Below are 23,931 nucleotides of genomic sequence, written 5' to 3' on the forward strand. Positions count from 1 at the left end.
ATGTTTGATTGACATAAATAAGCTTGTCATGTTTTGATATTCTTAAAAATAAATGAAAAACTAGTGTCTAGACAAGCTCCATGTGAATGGTGCCTTTTTGTTGTGATTTGGTGCAGTATAAATAAAATTGAATTGAAATTGAATTGAATTGACACCATGTGTTATTTATTATGTTTTTATTAACTGTCCCATCTGTGGCTGCTTTAGATCAGAACATCAAATATTGTTGACAGTTCTTAGCAGAGATTACACAATATCAAAGATTTAGATTTATTTTAATGCAAATATGATGTTTCTTCTTCTTCATTATTGTCTTTCCAGACTGACTGACTGTAACCTCTCAGAGAGAAGCTGTGCAGCTCTGTCCAGAGTTCTCAGCTCCCAGTCCTCTAGTCTGAGAGATCTGGACCTGAGTAACAACAACCTTCACGATTCAGGAGTGGAGCAGCTTTCTGCTGGACTGGAGAGTCCACACTGTACACTGAAAACTCTCAGGTCAGTATTAATCAAACTGATTACATTTAAACTGTGATTAATATGAGTAGATAAACACCTGCACATTTTCTCTGTTCAAATTCTCTTCAGAACTATTTTTAGAACATGTGAATAATTTCCTATTAAGAGGAGTTTTAAGATTTATTAACTGAATGAAGAATTGTATAACTGGCCCAAAGTAAAACACATTTATTCAGTCAACAGTTTTTGGTAACAGTTGTAGTTTCTTAATCTCAGAGCAGTATCTGTGGTGGGATCATAGTGATTGTTATTCACCATGGTGATATGACACTTCACCTCAGCTATTATGTGTTTTGTTTCATACAACCGTAAAACTCTGGATGATCATTGAAACTTAAAAAAGGAGTCAGAAATGTTTACTTACTGCTATTGTTTTACTTTTGTTTCCACAATGTCACATTAGTTGGAGTTCGTGTTCTGTATTCAACTGTGAGCATCTGAGACAGAGTTATTTACCTCTGTGACATGTTGGAGGTTTGATGTTCATAGAAACTGTAGTCAGAGTCTTTCATCTGCAGTTCTTCATCTAATCAGCTCACTGTGGCTGCTTTTTCTTTGACTATCATTTTAATCCTGAAGTGATCTCAGATCATGTGATGTGTGTGTTTTGTGCATCTTCAGGCTGTCAGGATGTCTGATCACATGGGAAGGCTGTGCTTCTCTGGCCTCAGCTCTGAGCTCCAACCCCTCCCATCTGAGAGAGCTGGACCTGAGCTACAATCATCCAGGAGACTCAGGAGAGAAGCTACTGACTGCTGGACTGGAGGATCCACAGTGGGGACTGAACACTCTCAGGTATGGACAGACAGGTGAACTCACCCCAAACACTTCAGACAGCAGCCGATTGTCAGCTGTAACCATCATTCATGAATATTCCACAGCTGTGTGAGAGGAAATTGTCCAAAGATTGTTCGGGAAAGACAAACACACCAGTCATTTTCATGTTAGTGTGAATCATTTTAAACAGTCCTGTCATCTGTTCACAATACAAACTGCTGAGTCTGAAAAAAGTCTCACTGTCCACATGATTTAATGTTGGCGGAATGTTGATAGTCGTCATGTGTAGCTCACCGACACTCAGCTGATTGACGGTTGTGTTGACTAGCAGCATCAAAGCTCCTCAGTGTGATCAGGATCAGAGATGCAGGGAAATCATATGACTGACTTTTTATAGAGTGATGTCATGTCCATGTTAGCATGCTGAAAGAGAATGTGCTGCTCTGACCCCCCTCCTCCTTTCAGCCTGCAGCCTGCTGGAGTCCGATGGTTGACACCAGGTCTGAGGAAGTGTAAGTGTGTTTTTCATTTCATTCATCAAACTGTGACACCACTCATTAACATCCTGCTGAGGATGAAGATGATGTCATCATCAAACAGATGATAGATCAATAACTGCAGCTGTATTGTGTCTTGTTCTCTCCGTCAGATTTCTCTGAACTCACACTGGATCCAAACACAGCAAATGGAAAACTTAAACTGTCTGACAACAACAGGAAGGTGACATATGTGAAGGAGGATCAGTCATATCCACATCATTCAGACAGATTTGATCACTGGCCTCAGCTGCTGTGTGGAAATGATCTGACTGGTCGCTGTTACTGGGAGGCAGAGTGGGGAGGGAGAGTTCATATATCAGTGAGTTACAGAGGAATCAACAGGAAAGGAAACAGTGATGACTGTGTGTTTGGAAGGAATGATCAGTCTTGGAGTTTGATCTGTTCTGATTCCCGTGGTTACTCTGTCCATCACAATAGAAGAGACACATCCATCTCCTACTCCTTATCCTCCTCCTCCTCCTCCTCCTCCTCCTCCTCCTCCCCTGTCTCTAACAGAGTAGCAGTGTATGTGGACTGTCCTGCTGGCACTCTGTCCTTCTACAGAGTCTCCTCTGACACACTGATCCACCTCCACACCTTCAACACCACATTCACTGAACCTCTGTATGCTGGGTTTGGGTTTACAGTCTGGTCTGGTTCCTCAGTGTCTCTCTGTCCTCTGTAGGAGGGAGAGTCTCCTCCTGTTAGAGAAACTTTATCACTGCTGACCAGATAGTTCAGTCTGTACAGGATCACACACAGCTGATGGTATTTAGTACCAACATGATCTCTCACTGGTTGTAAATGTAAACATGGTTTCCACATGATTGACAGTTTGTTTGTAAAATGAATCAAATGATAAACTGAGACCAGTTGTTGTTGTTTTCTTTTGTTAGTGTATTAGAAAGACTTGAAATGTATTGGGATAATGGGAATTGGATCTTCACAATGTTTTGTTGTAGTTTCATAGTATCTGTGTCTCCTGAATCCTTCACATATTTAGATATCACATGAGTGTGTAGCTTTAATTCAGTCTAACAGCTGTTGTTCATTGACTGTTTTTAAATAAGTTTTGCATCATCAGCACTCAGCTGTTATGTGTGATTAAAGCCAGCAGGTGTCACTGTTTATTCCTTTGGTTAATTCATCCTGATTAGTGGAAAATAGTTTCCATTGAAAGTAAATTTCATGACATTGGTTTCATTGGTTGGTGTCTCTGTAAATATTCATTTAAATATTCATTATTACGAGACTCCACTGTGGTTATTATTATTACTATAACCATGACTGTTGCATTTTTTAATATTATTCACTTTTGTATGTCCTGTTCTTTTTCTATGGAAATGCATAAACATTTACATCATCAACTTTATTATCCAATATGTTAATAATTATGTTTGCATTATTTTTCTGCTAATTGTCATTATTATTTCTAACAACTCACATTTGTGAAGATAATTCTGATATTAGTCCTGACAGATACAATGATAAATGCTGATGAATATTTGCGCCCTCTGGTGGCCACACTGACAAACTACAACACCATCATCTGAAACGATGTTCAGAAATCATTCAAAGCCTGTATGTCTTCGTACATCCATGAATATGTTTGTGAATGTGTATTTGTAAATGATGATGTCTGAATAAAATGTGTAAATGTCAGTACATTCAGTTTGGGATTCTTCATTCATATCATATCTTTCACCACACTTAATTTTTCCTTCTTTTTATCCAGTTCTGTCTTATTTATATCCACTATGTTTCTATTTAATTCTAAAATTCCTATTTAAAACAACACTATGATTATTTGCTGACAGTGTGGAGGACATTATGACACATTTAGTCCTTCAAATTGTATAAAATGTACTTAATATAGCATATAAATGGGTAATTGCATTCATAAATATTATATGGAAAATGTAAATAATCAGCTTGTTCTGCTCTGTGATATTTACTGACAAAGATCTCAAACATTGTTCAGTGAATTAATGGAGCATCATGCTGCTGTCAGGGTGGATGTTTTCTCTCTGTTTGGGTCTGTTCAGATCCAACACAATCTGGATAAGGTGTAATTATCCTCGGCTCTGTTTCACATCAGCAATCTTTATTTTTCATTTAAGTTCATTTAATACATGTTGGCTTAAGGAAGGTTCTCCATCAGTCCTCCAGTCTGACAAATGTTTTCCATTCTTACAATAAAGAAAAAAAAGTACCCTGTGAGAATGAATTTGGCAGTTTAACTTAAAATAATTTGTAACCTGGCTGCATAAAAATCTTGAAATTGCACATATATCTTGTTTTCCTTAAACTTAGAATAAATAATTCCGATCACAAAGGTAAAGTGTACAAAATAGTCCCATCAACTTTATACTTAAACGTTTTTTAGTAAAGCCCAGAAGACATTTCAAGTTGTTCAAACCTAAATCCTATATAACATAAAAGTACTAGTAAAACCAACAAACTATATCTTTAGTTGTACAAAGATAATAAAAGTTGGCTTGACTACACATCTTGTTAAATTAACTCTCCAGGAACAGACTGAATATGCTGAAGATTTTATTCTTTTCATGGCATAAACAGTATAATAAGCAGTGTTAATTAATTAATATAAGTTAGTAGTCACCTCTGGCTGCCACTTATATTTAAATTTAGGGACGATATTAACATAAAAATGTAATCTCGGGAAGTATCAGTATCGGGTTTTTATAACCGATGTTTGTTCTGTAGGTTTCAGCATTTCCGAGCCTCTTTGAACGCAGCATGGGACGTTTACCGGCGCGTGCTTGATGACGTAAACAACAACAACCCGCTAGACTGGTGGGTCGCTAACCGTGGCTAATAAGCTAGCTCACCTGGTGCATGACGTTATGTCTGTGGTTTGGAACTATTTCCATGTGTATCCTACGGATTAATGATTGTATTATTATAAGTTATGGCCAGTTACAGCCGGTCGGTTGTCAGACTCATTCATTGAACTTGGACTAAAAGAGGACTATGTTTATTGTTTACTACTCTGGACTGAAGTTATGCATCTTCCTTGTTTTGATATTGTGTACCATTTGTGAAGAAGTCAAACTTGCCCTAGCTGTAGTGCTTGTTCAAAATAATGCACTCTAAAAAATAATAAATATGGCAGTGCCATATTGGCACTTTTTTCCATAACTTAAGTTGAAGTTGTTCTTTTATTTTGCACAGACAGTGTTTACGTTTGGAAAGCCATGTTGCATTTATGTATGCATCCAGTGGGGCATCACCATAAAATTAGGCATAATGTGTTAATTCCACAATAGGAGATATGTTATGTTGTAACCTAACAGCTTTGGTGTCAGAAGCCAGCATATATCGGTAACAGGTGATATCGGTATCGGAAATTAAGAGTTAGACAATATCGGAATGTCGGATATCAGAAGAAAAGCCAATATCGAGCATCCCTACTTAAATTCCATGGAATTGACATAAAACACAGTTGTAAATTCCTCCTCATGTGCATCACGAGGCCATCTAGTGGACTGATAGTAGAACAACAGCAGCTGATTGCAGCTTTCATGGAAATCAAATGAATTTATCAGATAACCTGTTATGAAAATACAAAGTCTGGATTGATGTGGATATTAGCAGCATTAATATCAATGCAGACACATTAACTTTAAAGAAACACTTATCTCAGTTCTTGTTTCAGTTTTACTGGATGAAACAGTTTCTGACTGACAGAGAACATAATTTAAAAAGGTGTACTGATCGTTCATGTTGTAAATGTGAGTGAAGCAAACAGCTTCTCCTCTAACAGGATGTGATTCTGTGAGTGAACAGCAGGTGGCAGCAGACACTCAATACTTCAGTTTCACACAGTTGATCTGTTTAGAGGAAGGAGAAATAAAACACTTCCTGTACATTAGTAAAAGTAGTAAAACTACCATGAAATACTCAATTCAAAATATATTAAAGCTGTGAGAAATCAAATGTATTGAATAATGAAACAGTTGAGTGTTTCTCTCCCTGGTGGAGGAAAAGTAGAAGGTGTGTCCACCAGTCCTCCCATCACACAGTCTAACTGGTCCTAGTATGAATCTAACAGTGGACAGACTGGTTTGATGATGACGTGTGTATTTCAGTATCTTTATGTTGTACATTATTCCATGCAGCTGTTTCTCTCCTGGTTGTGTTGGAAACTTTCATAATATACATGATGTAGGATTATATTAAAACATGCTGCTGTTCTGTGAAAACAAATAGATGCACAATAAAGACTAAATCTATCTGATAAGGATTAATACAGTCTGTTAATGTTTGACTTTAACTGTTCTAGTTTCTTTATTCCAAAGGTCAACGCTGTGCTGTGATCTTATTTCTTCAAAGTGCATTTCTGGTTCAAGGTGAATTCAGATTGGAGACTTAATGTGAATCATCTGACACTTGAAGCATACTGGTTTCATGCTTGTTCTTCCTACCCCATTATTAATTGAATCCTTAGTCCTCAGCTTGATGAAAATGGTTTTCACCATCTAAAGGTAATGTAACCAACAGGTTCCATCATGTTTGTATCAGCAAGGTTAAAATGATCCGATTTCTTTTTTTTTTGGGACCAAAATCTGGTTAATTGGTTCTGTGATTGAGGTGATGTTGTTGTGGGCTTAATTGGTCTGAAATATGGTCCACATGGATCTTGAAAGTGAGTTTAGTATCCAGCCAGAGTCCCAGGTATTTATAACTATCAAATAATTCAGTAACAGAACCTTGAAGGGTTTTGATGTGTGTGGTTGGCTGGATGCTCTTAGGTGGCCTGACAATGTAGAAACATTAACTTTAAAAGAAACATTTCACTCAGTTCTTGTTTCAGCTTTACTGGATGAAACCATTTCTGACAGAGAACAGAGTCTTCATACAGTGAAGTTGGTTTGAATCAATCAGAAAAAGGTTCTCTCACATCAAAAGTATTATGTGCTATGAAAGAAAAGATCAATCGACAGTAAAAGCTGAAGTAGAGATGAGATGAGTCACTACTTGATACTGAGCACAGCTCAGGTTGAGACTAGTTCAACCAGTGACACACACACAGACACACACAAACACGTGTACACACACACACACACACACACACAGACACATTAAGCTGCGTCACTTCAACAAAGTTGAATTTGAACTGAAGCCTTGTTTTCTGCACAGATCTACTCAGAGAGCTGCAGACTGGTGACGTTTGTGAGAAAAAGTTAAGTAAGTGGAGTTCTGATTGATTTTTTCTTGTCTTTGAGTTATTTTCATACACAGTGTGATTGTTTGAGGAGTTTGCCTGCTTGGAAACTTTCTCAGTGTTGTAAAGATGTTGTCTTTGTGAGCTGCAGAAAAACTCCCCTGTGAGTGTTACATTATTGTAAATTACATTAATGGATTATAATTACTGACACACTGATGTGTAAGGAGCATTTCACTGTTGTAGTTGATGACGGTGGAGTTAATTTAATTTATTGTTTGGTAATTTATAACAGATATTCTATAATATAATGACATGTTTATATGTAGAAATGCAAATTTTTACTTAAGTAAATGTACTTCCCGCACTGAGGAGAGCAGGGCTGAGCTGACTTTATGTAAGAATGAGGAAATTGTTACGGCTGGCTCAACGCCAAACATAATAATGGACAGTTGATTAAAGTGAATAAATGAAAAAGCAACACCAGGGTGGAGGGAGAGACAGAGCACAAGATGTGTAATTCATACTATTATAAATATCATCCATGACTTGTGTGTCAAACAGTAAAGAACAAACAGTGTTTATGATATAACATCCATTGTGACTGTGCTTGATGCTGAACATCTGCACTGACTGAATACAACTGTTCTTCTGAGCTTGTTTACTGCTGTTTAACAAGCTGACAGTCTAAAAGAGACCAAAGCCTCCAGATGAATGTAGAAATAATCAGAAAACTGGAAATGTCATTATTGCAACTGCTCATCAGATTTCTCTGAGGATGTTTAACCACCTTCTAGTCTAAACATGAATGGTCTGATAGTAGAACAACAGCAGCTGATTGCAGCTTTCATGGAAATCAAATGAATTTAACAGACCGCCAAACATCCTGATATGAAAATAAATAAATAATATTTAAAAAAAATAGAGACACACAAACACTGTGAAAGTATTTCAACAGTATTTCCAACATGTGGAGGCTGACAAACATTCTGTCTGTCATTCTTCATTGTTCTGATCATTTCTGTCTGGATTGATGTGGATATTAGCAGCATTAATATCAATGCAGACACATTAACTTTAAAGAAACATTTCACTCAGTTCTTGTTTCAGTTTTACTTGATGAAACAGCTTCTGGCAGAAAACAAAGCTGTTTGTCTTCATACAGTGAAGTTTTTTACCTGTCTACGTCAGACGTGGTATCAGATCAGTGCTTCACAGCAACTGTGACACAGTAGAAAAGGAAAACCTGAAGTAGAGATGAGACATGTTACGACTCGTGTTGGGATCCTGAATTCAGCTCAGACTGAGACTAGTTCAGCAAGTCAGATGGCTAACTGACACACACACACGCACGCGCATACGCCCACGCACACACACATGCACACGCACACACACACACACACAAACCACATATATCCCTTCACCTAAGGAAAGTTGAATTTGAACTGACACTTGTTTTCTGCAAAGATCTGATGTGCTCAGAGAGCTGTTCATGAGAAAAAGTTCAGTAAGTGAAGTTCTGTTTGATTAATTCTGGTCTTTGAGTTCTTTTCATAGACAGTGTAATTGTTGGAGGAGTTTGTCAGCTTGGGAAACGTTTTGGTTGTTGTTGGGTAAAGATGGCATAAAGATACTCATGCAGAAAAAACTCCCCTGTGAGTGTTACATTATATTAATGGATTATTCTTATTGACACATTGATGTGTAAGGCGCACTTTACCGTTGTAAATAAGTGGATATGGAGTTAATTTTATACACTGTCGGTATCATATCACTGTTGCAGAGTCTGTTTTCCACTGAGTCTGTCAAATAGAAGTGAAAAGTGATGTGATTCCCAAAGAAACAGCAATATGAAGTGTATCCTTTTAGTCTTCAAACCATCCAAAAACTTCCTGCAAAAACATTTTCATTCTCTATTACTAAACCTCTGTAATATATAAACCTTTATATTTTATTTGACTTGGTTTCTGTATCATGTTTAAACTGTGATGAAGTCAGACTGTCTGTTCAGAACTTGCACGACGGCTCTGTACTTGTCAGTTTCGTTCGTACCTCAGAGAGAAGTCCAGGAAAATTGGTGAAAGCCGTAAATTCTCTTAAATCACTCATACATGTCAAGTACAAACAACATGGAACTGTCAGATGGGTGTATTTAGTATTGAAGTGAATGAGCTGCTTTCCTCAGTCAGGGCTCTGTGTGTTTGTCATGTGACTGAGAGGAATGAAGAGTAATAATGTGTTTGTGTGAAAGTGTTTCTCTGCTATGGATCAGTGTGAGGACAGAGAGGAGGGAGTCCCTCCCTCTAAAAGCTCTCTGTGTGGGGAACATGACAGCCAGACCAAAGCTCAGAGGTGAGATGAGGATCTCTAACTGTCCATCACTGTTCTCCACTCACATCACTCCACCATCATTATTCACACTCAAACATCTGTGTGTGTTGTTTTGAAGCCTGGAGCAGCGGACCAGACTAGACTCTCCTGGACCTGAACCCAGCTGTGTGTCCATGAAGAGTGACTTTTCCATGTTAGAACCTATGCATTTCAAACATGGAGTACCAGCTGATGAAAGGTAAGAATGTAAAGGTATAAAGACTGAACAGACTTTTCATTTCTATCCAACATGCACATTTATCAGAGTTGTTGTTGTTTCAGGATCCAGCAGCAGAGACCAGAATCTCCTGGACCTGAACCCAGCTGTGTGTCCTTTAAGAGTGACAGGTCGAAGGACTTTTTCATTGAATTTAAAGGACGTCCATCAGCTGATCAGATGTAAGCTGTAACTGACAGTAAATGTTGGGTTATGGTAGAAATTAACTGGTTTGTTCTGGACATGGCACGATACAGCTTTTTCATAGTGTCTGCCGATACCAATATTAATCCCATACTGTTTTTCCCCTCGCTTAAACAACTGTTGATGTTCAGAATACATTTTCCTGCATGCATTTTGCCAATCTAGCCACAGAAAAATTCCAATTGTAGAACACAATTTCCACTGAAGGAAAATATGAAGCCCACAATATGAGAAAGCTGTGAAATATTTTTTCTTCCTTTTATCTTAACTTTCAAAATGATATTTAAAGTGCAGTATTATGTCAAGGTCTGAGTAATAACTTCTTAAAAAATAAAAACAATTACCAGCAATGACAAATAATTAGTAAAAGTATTGTTATTATTATTCATGGTATTACTACTACTACTACTAATAATAATAATGATAATAATAACATGAATGTATTACTACAAGGTGGCAGCAGCAGCAATTTCCACTTCAATGGTATGGAGTTCATTTTCCAGTTCATAAACTAAACTAAACAGTCTCTGAAGTAATTTCTCAGTCAAAAAACAACATAAATCGATCTTGAAGTAACTTTTTCAGTTCACCAGCAAACATAAAATAGACTTATAGAGACTTATCTAGCGAGGAGATTTAAGGGGCGTCAACACTGAGAATGATAACGATAACGATAACGATAACGATAACGATAACGATAACGATAACTAAAACTAAAACTAAAACTATAACGATAACTATGACTATGACTATGACTATAACGACAACAATGTGAGCGTCCACACTGAGAACGATAAACTAGTTGCTGCAGACACTCCAGTTGTGTCTGCAGCAACTATTGATGAGCTGTTACTGTAGTACTTTGCACAGAGAAATCTAAAGAAAAGCAGAAGAGTTCAGAGGTGTGTGCTGATTCAGTGTGTTGATTACAAGTATTTCAGACACTAGTCGCTGTGATATTTCAGTATTTACAGACCAAACTGATCTGCAGCACATGTTGAAGCACGGTGTATAAAAGTGCAGCGCTGCAGCAGTGACACGCAGTATGAGCACATATCGCTCGTATCATCACCAGAACTCCTCAACCTCTATTGAACACATCACTCCTGCCCTGCAGCAACTTCATTGGCTCCCTATCAAATCCTGCATTGACTTTAAGATTCTACTCCTCACTTACAAGATCCTTCACAACCTGGCACCATCATATCTCTCTGAACTTATTCACATCTACACACCTTCCCGAACTCTCCGATCCTCCTCTGCCAACCAGCTCTTTGCCCCATCTGCCAACTTAACTACCATCATGGGCTGAAGAGCCTTTTGGAACTCTCTCCCACCAGACATGTGCACTTCTGACTCTGTCTCCAACTTTAAATCGCGCCTCAAAACGCACCTATTCAGAGCGGCAATCACATTCTTGTTTATTTATTGTACTAATGCACTTTGTAATCACATTGATATTTATTCTTTATCTTTGCACTAAATGTCATCTGATTTATATTGTTTGATTTACTGTTGTTGTGTTTATGTGCCTTGCAAGGTGTCCTTGAGTGCTTTGAAAGGTGCCTTTAAATAAAATGCATTATTATTATCTGTTTACAAAGATCCACTAACTTTGTTGTTTTTACATAGTAATAGAGAACGAAGTTCCACCATCTTGGAAATAATAAAGACCTATCTCAATAAATCACCTCTGGGTGTCATCCTGCTCCAATTTAAAGCATGTTATTCCATGGCGAGAGGAGCAAAGCTGCATTAAAATAAATAAATAAGGTTTTTGATTGAGTCAGCTTTTTTATCGTTCATCAAATCGCTCCAAAAGGGATTCCAACGATATCGCTCTCCTTTATCGTTATCAGTTGTGGTGTGGACTCTGCTATCCACTCTAATAAGAACGACATTTAAAACTATGTATTTATAGTCATTCTCAGTGTGGACGGCCATACTCGTTAACCAGCGTTACCATCAGCGTCAGTCAGCAGTAGTGGAAAAAGTCACAGCCAGCGGTCTGTAAATCACTCACATCCAGTTTAATCCTTTGGTTAACGTCTGTCACCTACCGAAAATTGAGCTGAACGAGGGACTAAAAGCTACCTTGACTTTCTCTCTCACTCTGCCGCAGATTGTGGACTATTTCACCAGCCTGTGTCACATCCTGCTCTCCAGTGACTGTTTGCAGGAAGGCATCATGAGACGGTGTGTGATGTCTTTTACAGAGACCGCTATACGTTGCCATGGCGACATGTGACACTGTGTCTGTTTTCTACTTAATGAGGCTCTCAATCGGTGCTGTTCTACCTCGTTCAGAGTTTTGTTGAAGACACTTCGACATATTCAGTTCTGTTTGAATATCCTCAAAGCGTGAATATGTAAGAGGTGAATGTTAGAAGTGGCCAATATCCAGTGCATCATTGACACTATGCTCGGATCAGATTATTCTTTTTTTAATTTTCCAATATCCCACACAGTAATATTGGCCAGTATTGGCCTGATAGTCCCTAGTTTGTATGACGTGTTGTCTAACAACGTCAGAGGAAAGCCGTAGAGTGCCCAAACCACCTCAGCTGGCCCCTTTCGATGCGAAGGAGCAGCAGCTCTACTCCTAGCCTCTACCGGATGTCTGAACTTCTCTAATGCTGAGCCCAGACACTCTGCAGAGGAAACTCATTTCAGTCGTGATCTCATTCTTTCGGTTATTACCCAAAGCTTATGACCATAAGTGAGGGTCGGGATGTAGATTGACTGGTACATTGAGATTTTCACCTTCAGGCTCAGGTCTTTCTTCCCCAGGACTGTCCAGTGCAGCACCTGCATCACTGCTGATGCTATACCCATCCGCCTGTAATTCTCACACTCCGTCTTACCCTCACTTGTGAATGTTGGGCCTCAATACCCTAGTAAACTAAACACATGGCTTTTCTTTGTCTCTGGGGGCAAGCAGAACCCCGTCCCCCCAGCCCACTGGTAGGTTTCTACATTTTGGTGTCCCCTTAATGAGACCCTGATTCTCAAGATCCAACATAAATAAGACCCCAAGATACTTAAACTCCTCTGCTTGGGGCAGAAACTCCTTTTTCCGGCAGAGTACCATGGCCACTGATTTGGAGGTGCTGACTCTCATCCCAACTGCTTCACATGATGTGTTGAGGCCAGCAGAACCACATCATCCACAAAAAGCAGAGATGCAATTCTGAGGTCCCAAGGCTGGACACTCTCCGCCCCCCGGCTGCACCTTGAGACTCTGTCCATGAAAATCACAAACAGAATCGGAGACAAGGGACAGCCCTGGTGGAGCCCAACACCCACTGAGAACAGGTCTGACTTACTGCTGAGAATGCTCACACAGCTCACACAGCGGTTGTATAGGGACTAAATGGCTTGCAGCAGCAGCGCAGGTAGCCCATACTCCCGCCCCTTTCAAGGTCCCACCCAGAGAGTCTAAGAAGGTCTGGTACTCCGAACTGCTGTTCGGTGCATATGCACAGACAACAGTCCAGGAGTTTGGTTCCGGAGATGATGTTCTGTATAGAGGTCAGCCCAATTATATCTAGTTGGTACCGTTCCACATGCTGCACCAGCTCCGGCTCCTTCCCCAGCAGCGAGGTGACGTTCCACATCCCTACAGCTAATTTACCTCACCTGGGACCAATTTGTCTTGGGAGACAGGGGTCACAGCTCCTAGGGTCACAGGGACACACAAACCCCTCCAACACGATAAGGTGACGGTTCTCAGAGTACCATGGCCTCTGACAATTAGATATCTGAAGTAGAAATGTAATTTTTAGATTTCATTATAAACCTGTGACACTGTTCCATAAATAAGTCCTGACCTGACTTCTATAAGCTCCTCTCATTTTAACAGCTGGATGTGTGACAGGAGGCTGTTCCACAACATGGCACCAGCTTAAAAAGAGGAACTACATTATTCACTGGAGGAACATTGTATTAATACACACTGGCCCTGGTGTTATAGCCATACTGAGTATGTTTTATTGTTATCTGTCAAGTATTGAGGATCAAACCCCATTGATAATGTTGAACATATGATGCAGCTTCTGTTGCTCTACTCTGAGGTGTACTGCCAGCAGTCCTACACTTCTGAATTCATCACAACCAGCATGAGCTAAAGAGGAAATATTGAATGAATAGTGAATAATATTATTTTGCATTACCTACAGTTTGTTCCTAAATTTAGATTTCAAACCACTAAACCAATCAGAACAGGCGAACTGACACTGTACTAATGAGGACATGAAAAAGTACAGACTTTGTATTTGAAACAGGAACTAAAGTTTGCTTGTTAACTTTTTAGCAAAAACAGATTGAAAGGACAGTGACTGGTCCAATATTTTTCCTAAAAATGAGACAAAATGTAATAAAATTGCAGTTTTATTACAACATGTATTTGTTCTTGCTGTCTTTGTTCTCAACAGGATTGACTTGGTTTAACCCAAATGTATTGAAAGCTTGTTATCTATGAGCCACTCTCTTTCAGACACACTTTCTGATTCATTACAAGAGTTGTGAATGTCACTGACATCATTCCCAGTTACTAGAAATGCAGAATCATCAGCATACAGCAGTAGCTGAGAGTCCAGAACTGTATCAAGATACACAAAGTTACACACATTCGACATGCTCACCCTCTGAGGGCGGAGGGACAGAATATCTCTGATCCACAGAATTAAACTCTTATTAATGTGAAGATCGCATCTATCCTTCTAAGAAGAGTATATGTTTTCATGGAATTAAAAGCAGAGCTAAAGTCCACAAATAAGACCCTGACATATCCGTCAGGTGTTTTGTGACAGTGTAAAGTAGAGTTAGCACTGCATCATCTGTTCCTCTGTCACTCCTATAAGCATGTGTTGAAAAGACAGCTTTTAACTGAGCGGCACAGTTTTGGTCTTATTTGGTTCCAGTCTGAGAAGACTTGCATCAACATCCTCCTCTTTAATGACAATGGATAATTCAGCTTGAAGGTTATTACATATTGAGTCACATTGTAATCTGCAGTAGAAATCATTTAGTTCATTTAAGAAAGATTCAATATTAACAGGGGTGGTGGCCTTTTTACTGTTTAAACCCTCCCATGCTTGTCTAATATTTCCAGTCAAACATTTGTCTTCCACCATATTTTTGGAATTTAATTTTACCATAGAGATTTCCCCCCTTAGCTTTTTTCAAACAGTTATTCTGCATTACCACAGCAAAAAGCAGCCTTTTCTTTCATTAAGACAGTGTTTAAACAGTAGAGTTTGGTGTTGTCAGCCAGACTGAAGCCTTCTCACTTACACAAACCTGAATATTATTTTCATAGTGGGAGATGCCCAATTCAACCAGTCTGATACAAGCACACACTGAGCAGCTCCACTGGAGCAGCTGGAGGTTCTAGCTGTCTTGCTCCAGGGCACTTCAGCAGTGTACAGTGAGGAAGGGAGAGCTGTATGGAGGTTTGTTCAGAGCTGTTGGGACTAAACCAAACTGACTAATGAAGCCAAACATTGAACTGAGAAGCTATAAACACACTGAACTGTTGATTCTCAGTGGGATCAGCAGGACTAGTAAAGCTTTACCACTACAGAAAGTCATCTGATTCTCTGTTCACATCCAAATATCGCTTAATGGACCATTAGCTTGTGTTTGTCTCTGTGTGGACCGACATAATGTGAGCTCATTCTTCATGATTCCTCCACAGAGTGGACCAGGAGAGCTCAGAGGTTCCCAGTGGTCAGTCTGCCCAGCAGCATCAAACACAGCTGGACTCCATATTTATGGTCTGTACATGTACAACAACTACTTTTACATCTACTCTGTTCACAATCATCTCCATGCTGCACTTTGTAGACCAGTGGATTGTTAGTTTGTCCAACATGGATCTGATGTTTGCTTTATGATTTTAGTTTGATTGAGTCATTCATATATTATTCTGTTCCAGCTGCTGGAGGAGAACGTCATCACTTTTGTGAAGAACGAGCTGAAGAAGATGCAGAAGGTTCTGAGTTCAGATTACCCAGAATGCTTAGAGAGTCAGAGGGAGGATGAGGAGGTGTTGAATGATGAGGAGGAGGAACAGAGTAAGAGCAGCAGAGAAGCATTTCTAAAGATCGCACTGCACTTCCTGAGGAGAATGAAGCAGGAGGAGCTGGCTGAGTGTCTGCATAGCAGTAAGAGGATTTCTATAAAGATTTAACATGATGGATGAATGAGACATTTACTGAAGTCTCAAGAGATGGAAGAAATGTGTTTATATTCTTTTTTGTGTTTGTTCATTCAGGAACTCCTGCTGGCAGGTGTCGACATAAACTCAAGTCTAACCTGCAGAAGAAGTTCCAGTGTCTGTTTGAGGGAATCGCTAAAGCAGGAAACCCAACCCTTCTGAATCAGATCTACACACCGCTCTACATCACAGAGGGAGGGACTGCAGAGGTCAATAATGAACATGAGGTCAGACAGATTGAAACAGCATCCTGGAAACCAGACAGACCAGAAACAACAATCAGACAAGAAGACATCTTTAAAGCCTCACCTGGAAGAGATGAACCAATCAGAACATTGATGACAACGGGAGTGGCTGGCATTGGGAAAACAGTTTTAGCACAGAAGTTCACTCTGGACTGGGCTGAAGACAAAGCCAACCAGGACACACACTTCACATTTCCATTCACTTTCAGACAGCTGAATGTGCTGAAAGAGAAAAAGTACAGCTTGGTGGAACTTGTTCATCACTTCTTTACTGAAACCAAAGAAGCAGGAATCTGCAGGTTTGAAGAGTTCCAGGTTGTGTTCATCTTTGACGGTCTGGATGAGTGTCGACTTCCTCTGGACTTTCATAACAACAAGATTCTTACTGATGTTACAAAGTCCACCTCAGTGGATGTACTGCTGACAAACCTAATCAGGGGAAACCTGCTTCCCTCTGCTCGCCTCTGGATAACCACACGACCTGCAGCAGCCAATCAGATCCCTCCCTGGTGTGTTGACATGGTGTCAGAGGTCAGAGGGTTCAATGACCCACAGAAGGAGGAGTACTTCAGGAAGAGATTCAGAGATGAGGAGCAGGCCAGCACCATCATCTACCACATCAAGACATCACGAAGCCTCCACATCATGTGCCATATCCCAGTCTTCTGCTGGATCACTGCTACAGTTCTGGAGGATGTGTTGAAAAGCAGAGAGAGAGGGGAGCTGCCCAAGACCCTGACTGAGATGTACATCCACTTCCTGGTGGTTCAGTCCAAATTAAAGAACATCAAGTATGATGGAGGAGCTGAGACAGATCCACACTGGAGTCCAGAAAGCAGGAAGATGATTGAGTCTCTGGGAAAACTGGCTTTTGAGCAGCTGAAGAAAGGCAACATGATCTTCTATGAATCAGACCTGACAGAGTGTGGCATCGATATCAGAGCAGCCTCAGTGTACTCAGGAGTGTTCACACAGGTCTTTAAAGAGGAGAGAGGTCTGTACCAGGACATGGTGTTCTGCTTCGTCCATCTGAGTGTTCAGGAGTTTCTGGCTGCTCTTCATGTCCATCTGACATTCATCAAGTCTGGAGTCAATCTGCTGGCAGAAGATCAAACATCCCAGAAGTCTGAAACAAGGAAATACAAATCTACAGAGACACGTTTCTACCAAAGTGCTGTGGACGAGGCCTTAAAAAGTCCAAATGGACACCTGGACTTGTTCCTCCGCTTCCTCCTGGGTCTTTCACTGCAGACCAATCAGAGTCTTCTACGAGGCCTGCTGACACAGACAGGAAGTAGCTCACACACCAATCAGAAAACAGTTGAGTACATCAAAACGAAGATCAGTGAGAATCTGTCTGCAGAGAGAAGCATCAATCTGTTCCACTGTCTGAATGAACTGAATGATCGTTCTCTCGTGAAGGAGATCCAACTGTACCTGAGCTCAGGAAGTCTCTCCAGAAAGAAACTGTCTCCTGCTCAGTGGTCTGCTCTGGTCTTCATCTTACTGTCATCAGAAGAAGATCTGGACGTGTTTGACCTGAAGAAATACTCTGCTTCAGAGGAGGCTCTTCTGAGGCTGATGCCAGTGGTCAAAGCCTCCAACAAAGCTCTGTAAGTACACAAATAGTTATTGATTGATTGAAAAGACATTCAAATATATATTTTTTTAAGAGGGGATACAATCAATGATTCATTAAATATTTTTCCAAAATGTATTCCCCAGACTGAATGGCTGTAAGCTCTCAGAGAGAAGCTGTGCAGCTCTGTCCTCAGTCCTCAGCTGTCAGTCCTCTAGTCTGAGAGATCTGGACCTGAGTAACAACAACCTGCAGGATTCAGGAGTGAAGCAGCTGCCTCCTGGACTGGAGAGTCCACACTGTACACTGGAAACTCTCAGGTCAGATAATGTTTGTCCTAACTGATTTGAGATACTTTATAAAGTATAAACACCATAAAGTTGAAACTGCCTCTCTCATGTCAGTATTTCAGAATCTCCTCTTCATCAGGATTTAAAGTTTCACGGTGTACAACATTCTGACATGTTTCTCTACTTTAACTCAGTGTACAGTCCAGTACACAGATATCATCTTTGACTGACATAAAGACGCTCATTATGTTTTGATACCATGTGATTTATATCACTGTACTGTATTCATATTACTTCATTATTAACTATCACATCTGCTGGTGGTTTAGTACAGAACACCAAAGATCATAGCTTGTGCTTGGCAGAGATTACATATTAACAAAATTCAGACTTATTTCAACACAAATATTATTTGTCTTCTTGTTCATTTTTTCTCTTCAGACTGACTGGCTGTAACCTCTCAGAGACAAGCTGTGCAGCTCTGTCTTCAGTTCTCAGCTCCCAGTCCTCTAGTCTGAGAGAACTCGACCTGAGTAACAACAACCTGCAGGATTCAGGAGTGAAGCAGCTTTCTGCTGGACTGGAGAGTCCACACTGTACACTGGAAACTCTCAGGTCAGGATTCATCAACCTGTTCAATTAATCATCATTTAAACTGAGATTTTTGCTTATTTTTCAGATACTGTTGGCATATCTTTCTATGTGGCTATTAAGTATGTGTTCAATACATTTCAATTTTCTCATCTTCCTTGGATTGTAATCATGATCATTTAGAAAAGAAAATGTTTCTTTTGTTCAGAAGCGAGTGTTGTACTCATTATGCTGTGTACTGTATATGAGTGCATAAACACCTGGGCATTTTCTCCACTCAAATTATCTTCAGAGCCATTTTTAGACCCTGTGAATAACTTTCTGTTAACATATATTTATCGGTTTTGTTGTGTGTCTGCTGTTGGAACCTGAAATACCAGAAAAGAGTTTTAAGATTTATTACCTGAATGAAGAACTGTCCCAAAGTAAAACGCATATAGACAGTTATTCAGTGAACAGTTTTTGGTAACAGTTGTAGTTTCTGTTAACCAATGTGATATGACACTTCACTTCTGCTGTTATGTTGTTAACCATCATTTATGCTGCATTCCATTTATCTCAGAAGTCGGAAGTCAGAGCTGGAAATTACGTCACACCCAAGCTTGTGTTGTTGCTGTTTACAAGTCAGAAAGACAGTTTTAGCCAGTTTAGCCACTCATAACAATACCAGTTTATGAAAAACACATTTCACTGTATTTTGTGCATACAAACACGGCAGCAACATGTCCACAGATATAAGTTGGACAGTGCTGTGTGTATGATTGATTTTAATGAGACACAAATGACACAAAATTGCTAATAAACAGGATATTACTACAACTTTCACACTGTTGATGCATGGGCTGCCATCTTGGATTTTGAGTTTTGGGCTAGGGGGGTACTTCCATTCCAACTTTCCGAGTTGGAGATGCGACTTCATGGGGTGTTCCAATCGAAATTTTTGGAAATTCTTCTTTTGTTTCAAGCAACCTTAAAACTTCAGAAGATTACTGAAACTGAATGAAGGAATGTTATTTTTTCACGTTTATTGTCCACAATTTTCAACAGTCCTTATTTGCCACATTAGTTGGGATTCATGTTCTGTATTCAACTGTGAACATCTCAGTCTGTCACCTGCAGCCCCTCATCTTATCAGCTCACTGTGGCTGCTTTTTATTTGACTATTATTTTATTTACATCTATGTTCATCATCATCTAACATCACGTTGACTAAGGTTACAGGATGCTTGAACTGCCTCACAATAAAAGCTTTACAGTGGTTGGCCATTTGAATTGAGAAGTAGTGACACTGGGACTGATTTAATAAGATCCCAAATAAAGCATGCACAGCGCAATAGATTGCGTGTTTAGTTTGCGTGCGTTTTGCGGGTGATCTACTAAGAATAACTGTGTAAATGAAAACAGGTGCAACAGGTGCAGACAGCAGCATTTAAATGAGGGTTTTGTGTCTTAATGGAGAGTTTGGACAAGCAGAAAGCCACAAGTGCAAAATGAAATGTGATCAGGTTCTAGTGGAAGAGGTTAACTAATATATTGAGTTATAACAAAAACAAATATTACCAGATAAAAAAACATATGGGAGATTATTTGTGACAAAGTCAATGCTGTTAGTAAAACCACAAATATTCCACTCCAAAATTATTATCACAGGTTGAAAAAAATGTGTCCTGTGTGTATTCTGTCATTGTACCTCCGTCTCCTCGTCTCCATAGTAACAGCCGGTTAATACCTGCCCTTCAAAGGTATTATTTACAGACACAGTTAGCGTCAGAAAAAATTACCTTCGAGTTTTGTAAATCACAATGCGTGTGCTAAATAACATATTTGCATTTTCTCCTCCCTGTATTTTGTACACTGGGGTTAAAACGCCTCATATTACATTCATTATGGTAAACGTACTAAATGGACAGCGTGTACTACAGTATCTTGCACATTTTAAAAACGCAAACCTCAGTGCGCTGCATTAGTAGATCAGCTTTTTGCGGGTGATGTCAAGTTTGCACACGTTTTTACACACACAGACCTTTAGTAAATCAGGCCCTTAAAAGTATTAAGGTTAACTAAAGATTACAGAAACGCATTGGTGATGACAATAATAAACACGCGGCCTTCCTTTCTCAGATCATGTGACGTGTTGTTTTTTGTATCTGCAGGCTGTCAGGATGTCTGATCACAGGGGAAGGCTGTGCTTCTCTGGCCTCAGCTCTGAGCTCCAACCCCTCCCATCTGAGAGAGCTGGACCTGAGCTACAATCATCCAGGAGACTCAGGAGAGAAGCATCTGTGTGCTGGACTGAAGGATCCACACTGGAGACTGGACACTCTCAGGTATGGACAGACAGTTGAACTGTCAGCTGTAACCATCATGCATTAATGTTTCACAGCTGTGTGAGAGGAAATAACTTGTCAGTGGTCTAAAGATTGTTCAGGAAAGACAAACATAAACAAGCTGGTTCATCATTTTCATGTTTCATTGACAGAGGAATGACATTGTAGATAGACTACATATGACAATCGATTAATGAACACATAAAACCTCCACACAGGTATCAACACCAAACATAATTGTATGATACAATACAGCCAAGCAGGGTATGGTCTACTTTGCCGAGTGATGTACTATATTCGATAGTTTGTCAAGTCGGTGCGCAGACTGAGCGAATATTATATCATCAGTAATTTAGAGGAGAGCCAAGCTCCCCCTGGCTCCCCTGTAGTTCACACCCTGACTAATGGATTACGTCTCGTTCATCATTAGGCTATTTTGAAGTCATTTTGAGTTGTAAAATATACATTTTTATATAATAAAAAAAATATAAGGCTATTTAACAATTTAGGCAGATATACCAGTAATTTAAATTGACAATTGAAACTATGATATAATGCAAACTTACAATATAAATATTAGTGGCTGAAATTACAAAGTGACTTGTCTACAGGTACTTTTCCACAATGCAAACCAACTATTTATTAATTACTTTTATTCATTTAATTGAAATATTGGTGATCAAGGTTATCATTTGGCTCCCTGGCTGATGACTCCCCTAGCAAGATGTTTTTGCCATCTAATTCATGTCAAATCATTTCTTTTTTAATTTCTGTGACAGTGCGCGCAACAGTCGGGACAGTGCAGCACGGGTAATTTTTTCTCATGCTTTGCAGGTCTTGGGACCTTTAATTACACCACTTACACTACTAAATAATAATCTGTGTTTCTGTTGATCTAATTCTCAGAGCGGGACGTCAGTGTGAGAGCTTGTAAAGTTCTTCTTTATAGTCTTCAGTGTTATTTTAATGAATGGAGCTCCTCCACAACCTGCCAGATGGCTGACCTTATATGGTATTTTGAGGTCATCATTCATGTTAATTTACTATTCTCAGGAACGCGCGTTCATTTAGAACAGGTGGGATTCCACATGTTTACGAAGGTATTTACGACTTTTTCCTGGTGATACAAGTGTTTGGTGAATCCAACGTGGCACACTCGTATACAGTAGGTCCACCTCACAAAAAAAGTACGACAAATTTAAGGAAAAAAAATACAAACATGTTCTTGCATCTAACCCATCGTCCACATGACTTGACTTTAGACGCCTATTTTTGGTTTACTGTTGATAGTCGTCATGTATAGCTCACCAGCACTCAGCTGATTGACGATTGCGTTGCCTAGCAACATCAAAGCTCTTCAGTGTGATGAGGATCAGAGCTTCAGGGGAAAATATGACTTTTTATAGAGTGATGCCATGTCCAAGTTTGCATGCTGAAAGAGAACGTGCTGCTCTGACCCCCCTCCTCCTTTCAGGCTGCAGCCTGCTGGAGTCCGATGGTTGACACCAGGTCTGAGGAAGTGTAAGTGTGTTTTTCATTTGATTCATGAAAACAAAGCAAACTTTTAAAATTTGACATCACTCATTAACATCCTACTGAGGATGAATATGATGTCATCATCAAACCGATGATATATCAATAACTGCAGCTGTATTTTGTCTCGTTCTCTCCATCAGATTCCTGTGAAGTCACACTGGATCCAAACACAGCAAACAGAAAACTCAAACTGTCTGACAACAACAGGAAGGTGACACATATGAAGGAGGAGGAGCAGTCATATCCTGATCATCAAGACAGATTCGATCACTGGCTTCAGCTGCTGTGTAGAAATGATCTGACTGGTCGCTGTTACTGGGAGGTCAAATGGAGAGGAGAGGTTTATATATCAGTGACTTACAGAGGAATCAGCAGGAAAGGAAACAGTGATGACTGTGTGTTTGGAAAGAATGAACAGTCCTGGAGTCTGATCTACTCTGATGGTAGTTACTCTGTCATGCACAATAACAGAGTAACATCCATCAACACTGTCTGGCACAGTAAGAAAAGAATATCCACCTCCTCCTCCTCTGTCTCTCACAGAGTAGCAGTGTATGTGGACTTTCCTGCTGGCACTCTGTCCTTCTACAGAGTCTCCTCTGACACACTGATCCACCTCCACACCTTCAACACCACATTCACTCAGCCTCTGTATGCTGGGTTTGGGGTATTTTCTGGTTCCTCAGTGTCTCTGTGTCCTCTGTAGGAGGGAGAGTCTCCTCCTGTTAGAGAAACTTTATCACTGCTGACCAGATAGTTCAGTCTGTACAGGATCACACACAGCTGATGGTATTTAGTACCAACATGATCTCTCACTGGTTGTAAATATAAACATGGTTTCCACAAGATTGACAGTCTGTTTGTAAAATAAATCAAATGCTAAACTGAGTCCAGTTGTTGTTTTCTGTTGTTAGTGTATTAAAAAGCTTAAACTATAATGGGATAATGGGAATGGGATCTTCACAATGTTTTGTTCTAGTTTCATTGTAACAGTGTCACCGGATTCCTTCACTTATTTAGATATCACATTACGAATGATTGTCAGAACAACATGCCAACATGCCTGGTTAAATTAATACCTCTAATGGTGACGCTGAGGCTCAGCAGCTGTATTGTGGTTGCTTTTATGCTGTGTTCATATCATATTGGAATTATGGTAATTATGAGATTCTGACTTGTAAACAGAATTCAGGTCAACATTCAAGTGATAATTATGAATTATAAAAGCTGAAAGCTCTGATATTTGTAGCCACATTTACTGGATATGATGTATCAATTGTAATCAATGCACAGTATTTGGATGTTCCAACTTTGTTCCACCAATTTTGTAAT

At 39.7% G+C, this 23,931-nt stretch overlaps 1 protein-coding gene and 1 pseudogene across 1 annotated transcript; both read left to right on the top strand.

The window, feature by feature from the left end:
• LOC133986372 (uncharacterized) overlaps positions 1-23,931 on the top strand; it is an 81,577-nt pseudogene that overhangs the window by 19,712 nt on the left and 37,934 nt on the right.
• LOC133985961 (NLR family CARD domain-containing protein 3-like) lies at positions 9,274-23,422 on the top strand. Its single transcript, XM_062425718.1, has 11 exons — positions 9,274-9,372; positions 9,470-9,589; positions 9,673-9,789; positions 15,510-15,588; positions 15,750-15,978; positions 16,089-17,889; positions 18,002-18,175; positions 18,587-18,760; positions 20,890-21,063; positions 22,538-22,584; positions 22,740-23,422. The coding sequence occupies exons 1-11, from the start codon at positions 9,284-9,286 to the stop codon at positions 23,303-23,305; spliced, it is 3,570 nt and encodes a 1,189-aa protein (XP_062281702.1). The 5' UTR covers positions 9,274-9,283; the 3' UTR covers positions 23,306-23,422.

Source organism: Scomber scombrus, chromosome 9 (genome assembly GCF_963691925.1).
Source record: "Scomber scombrus chromosome 9, fScoSco1.1, whole genome shotgun sequence".
NCBI lineage: Eukaryota > Metazoa > Chordata > Actinopteri > Scombriformes > Scombridae > Scomber > Scomber scombrus.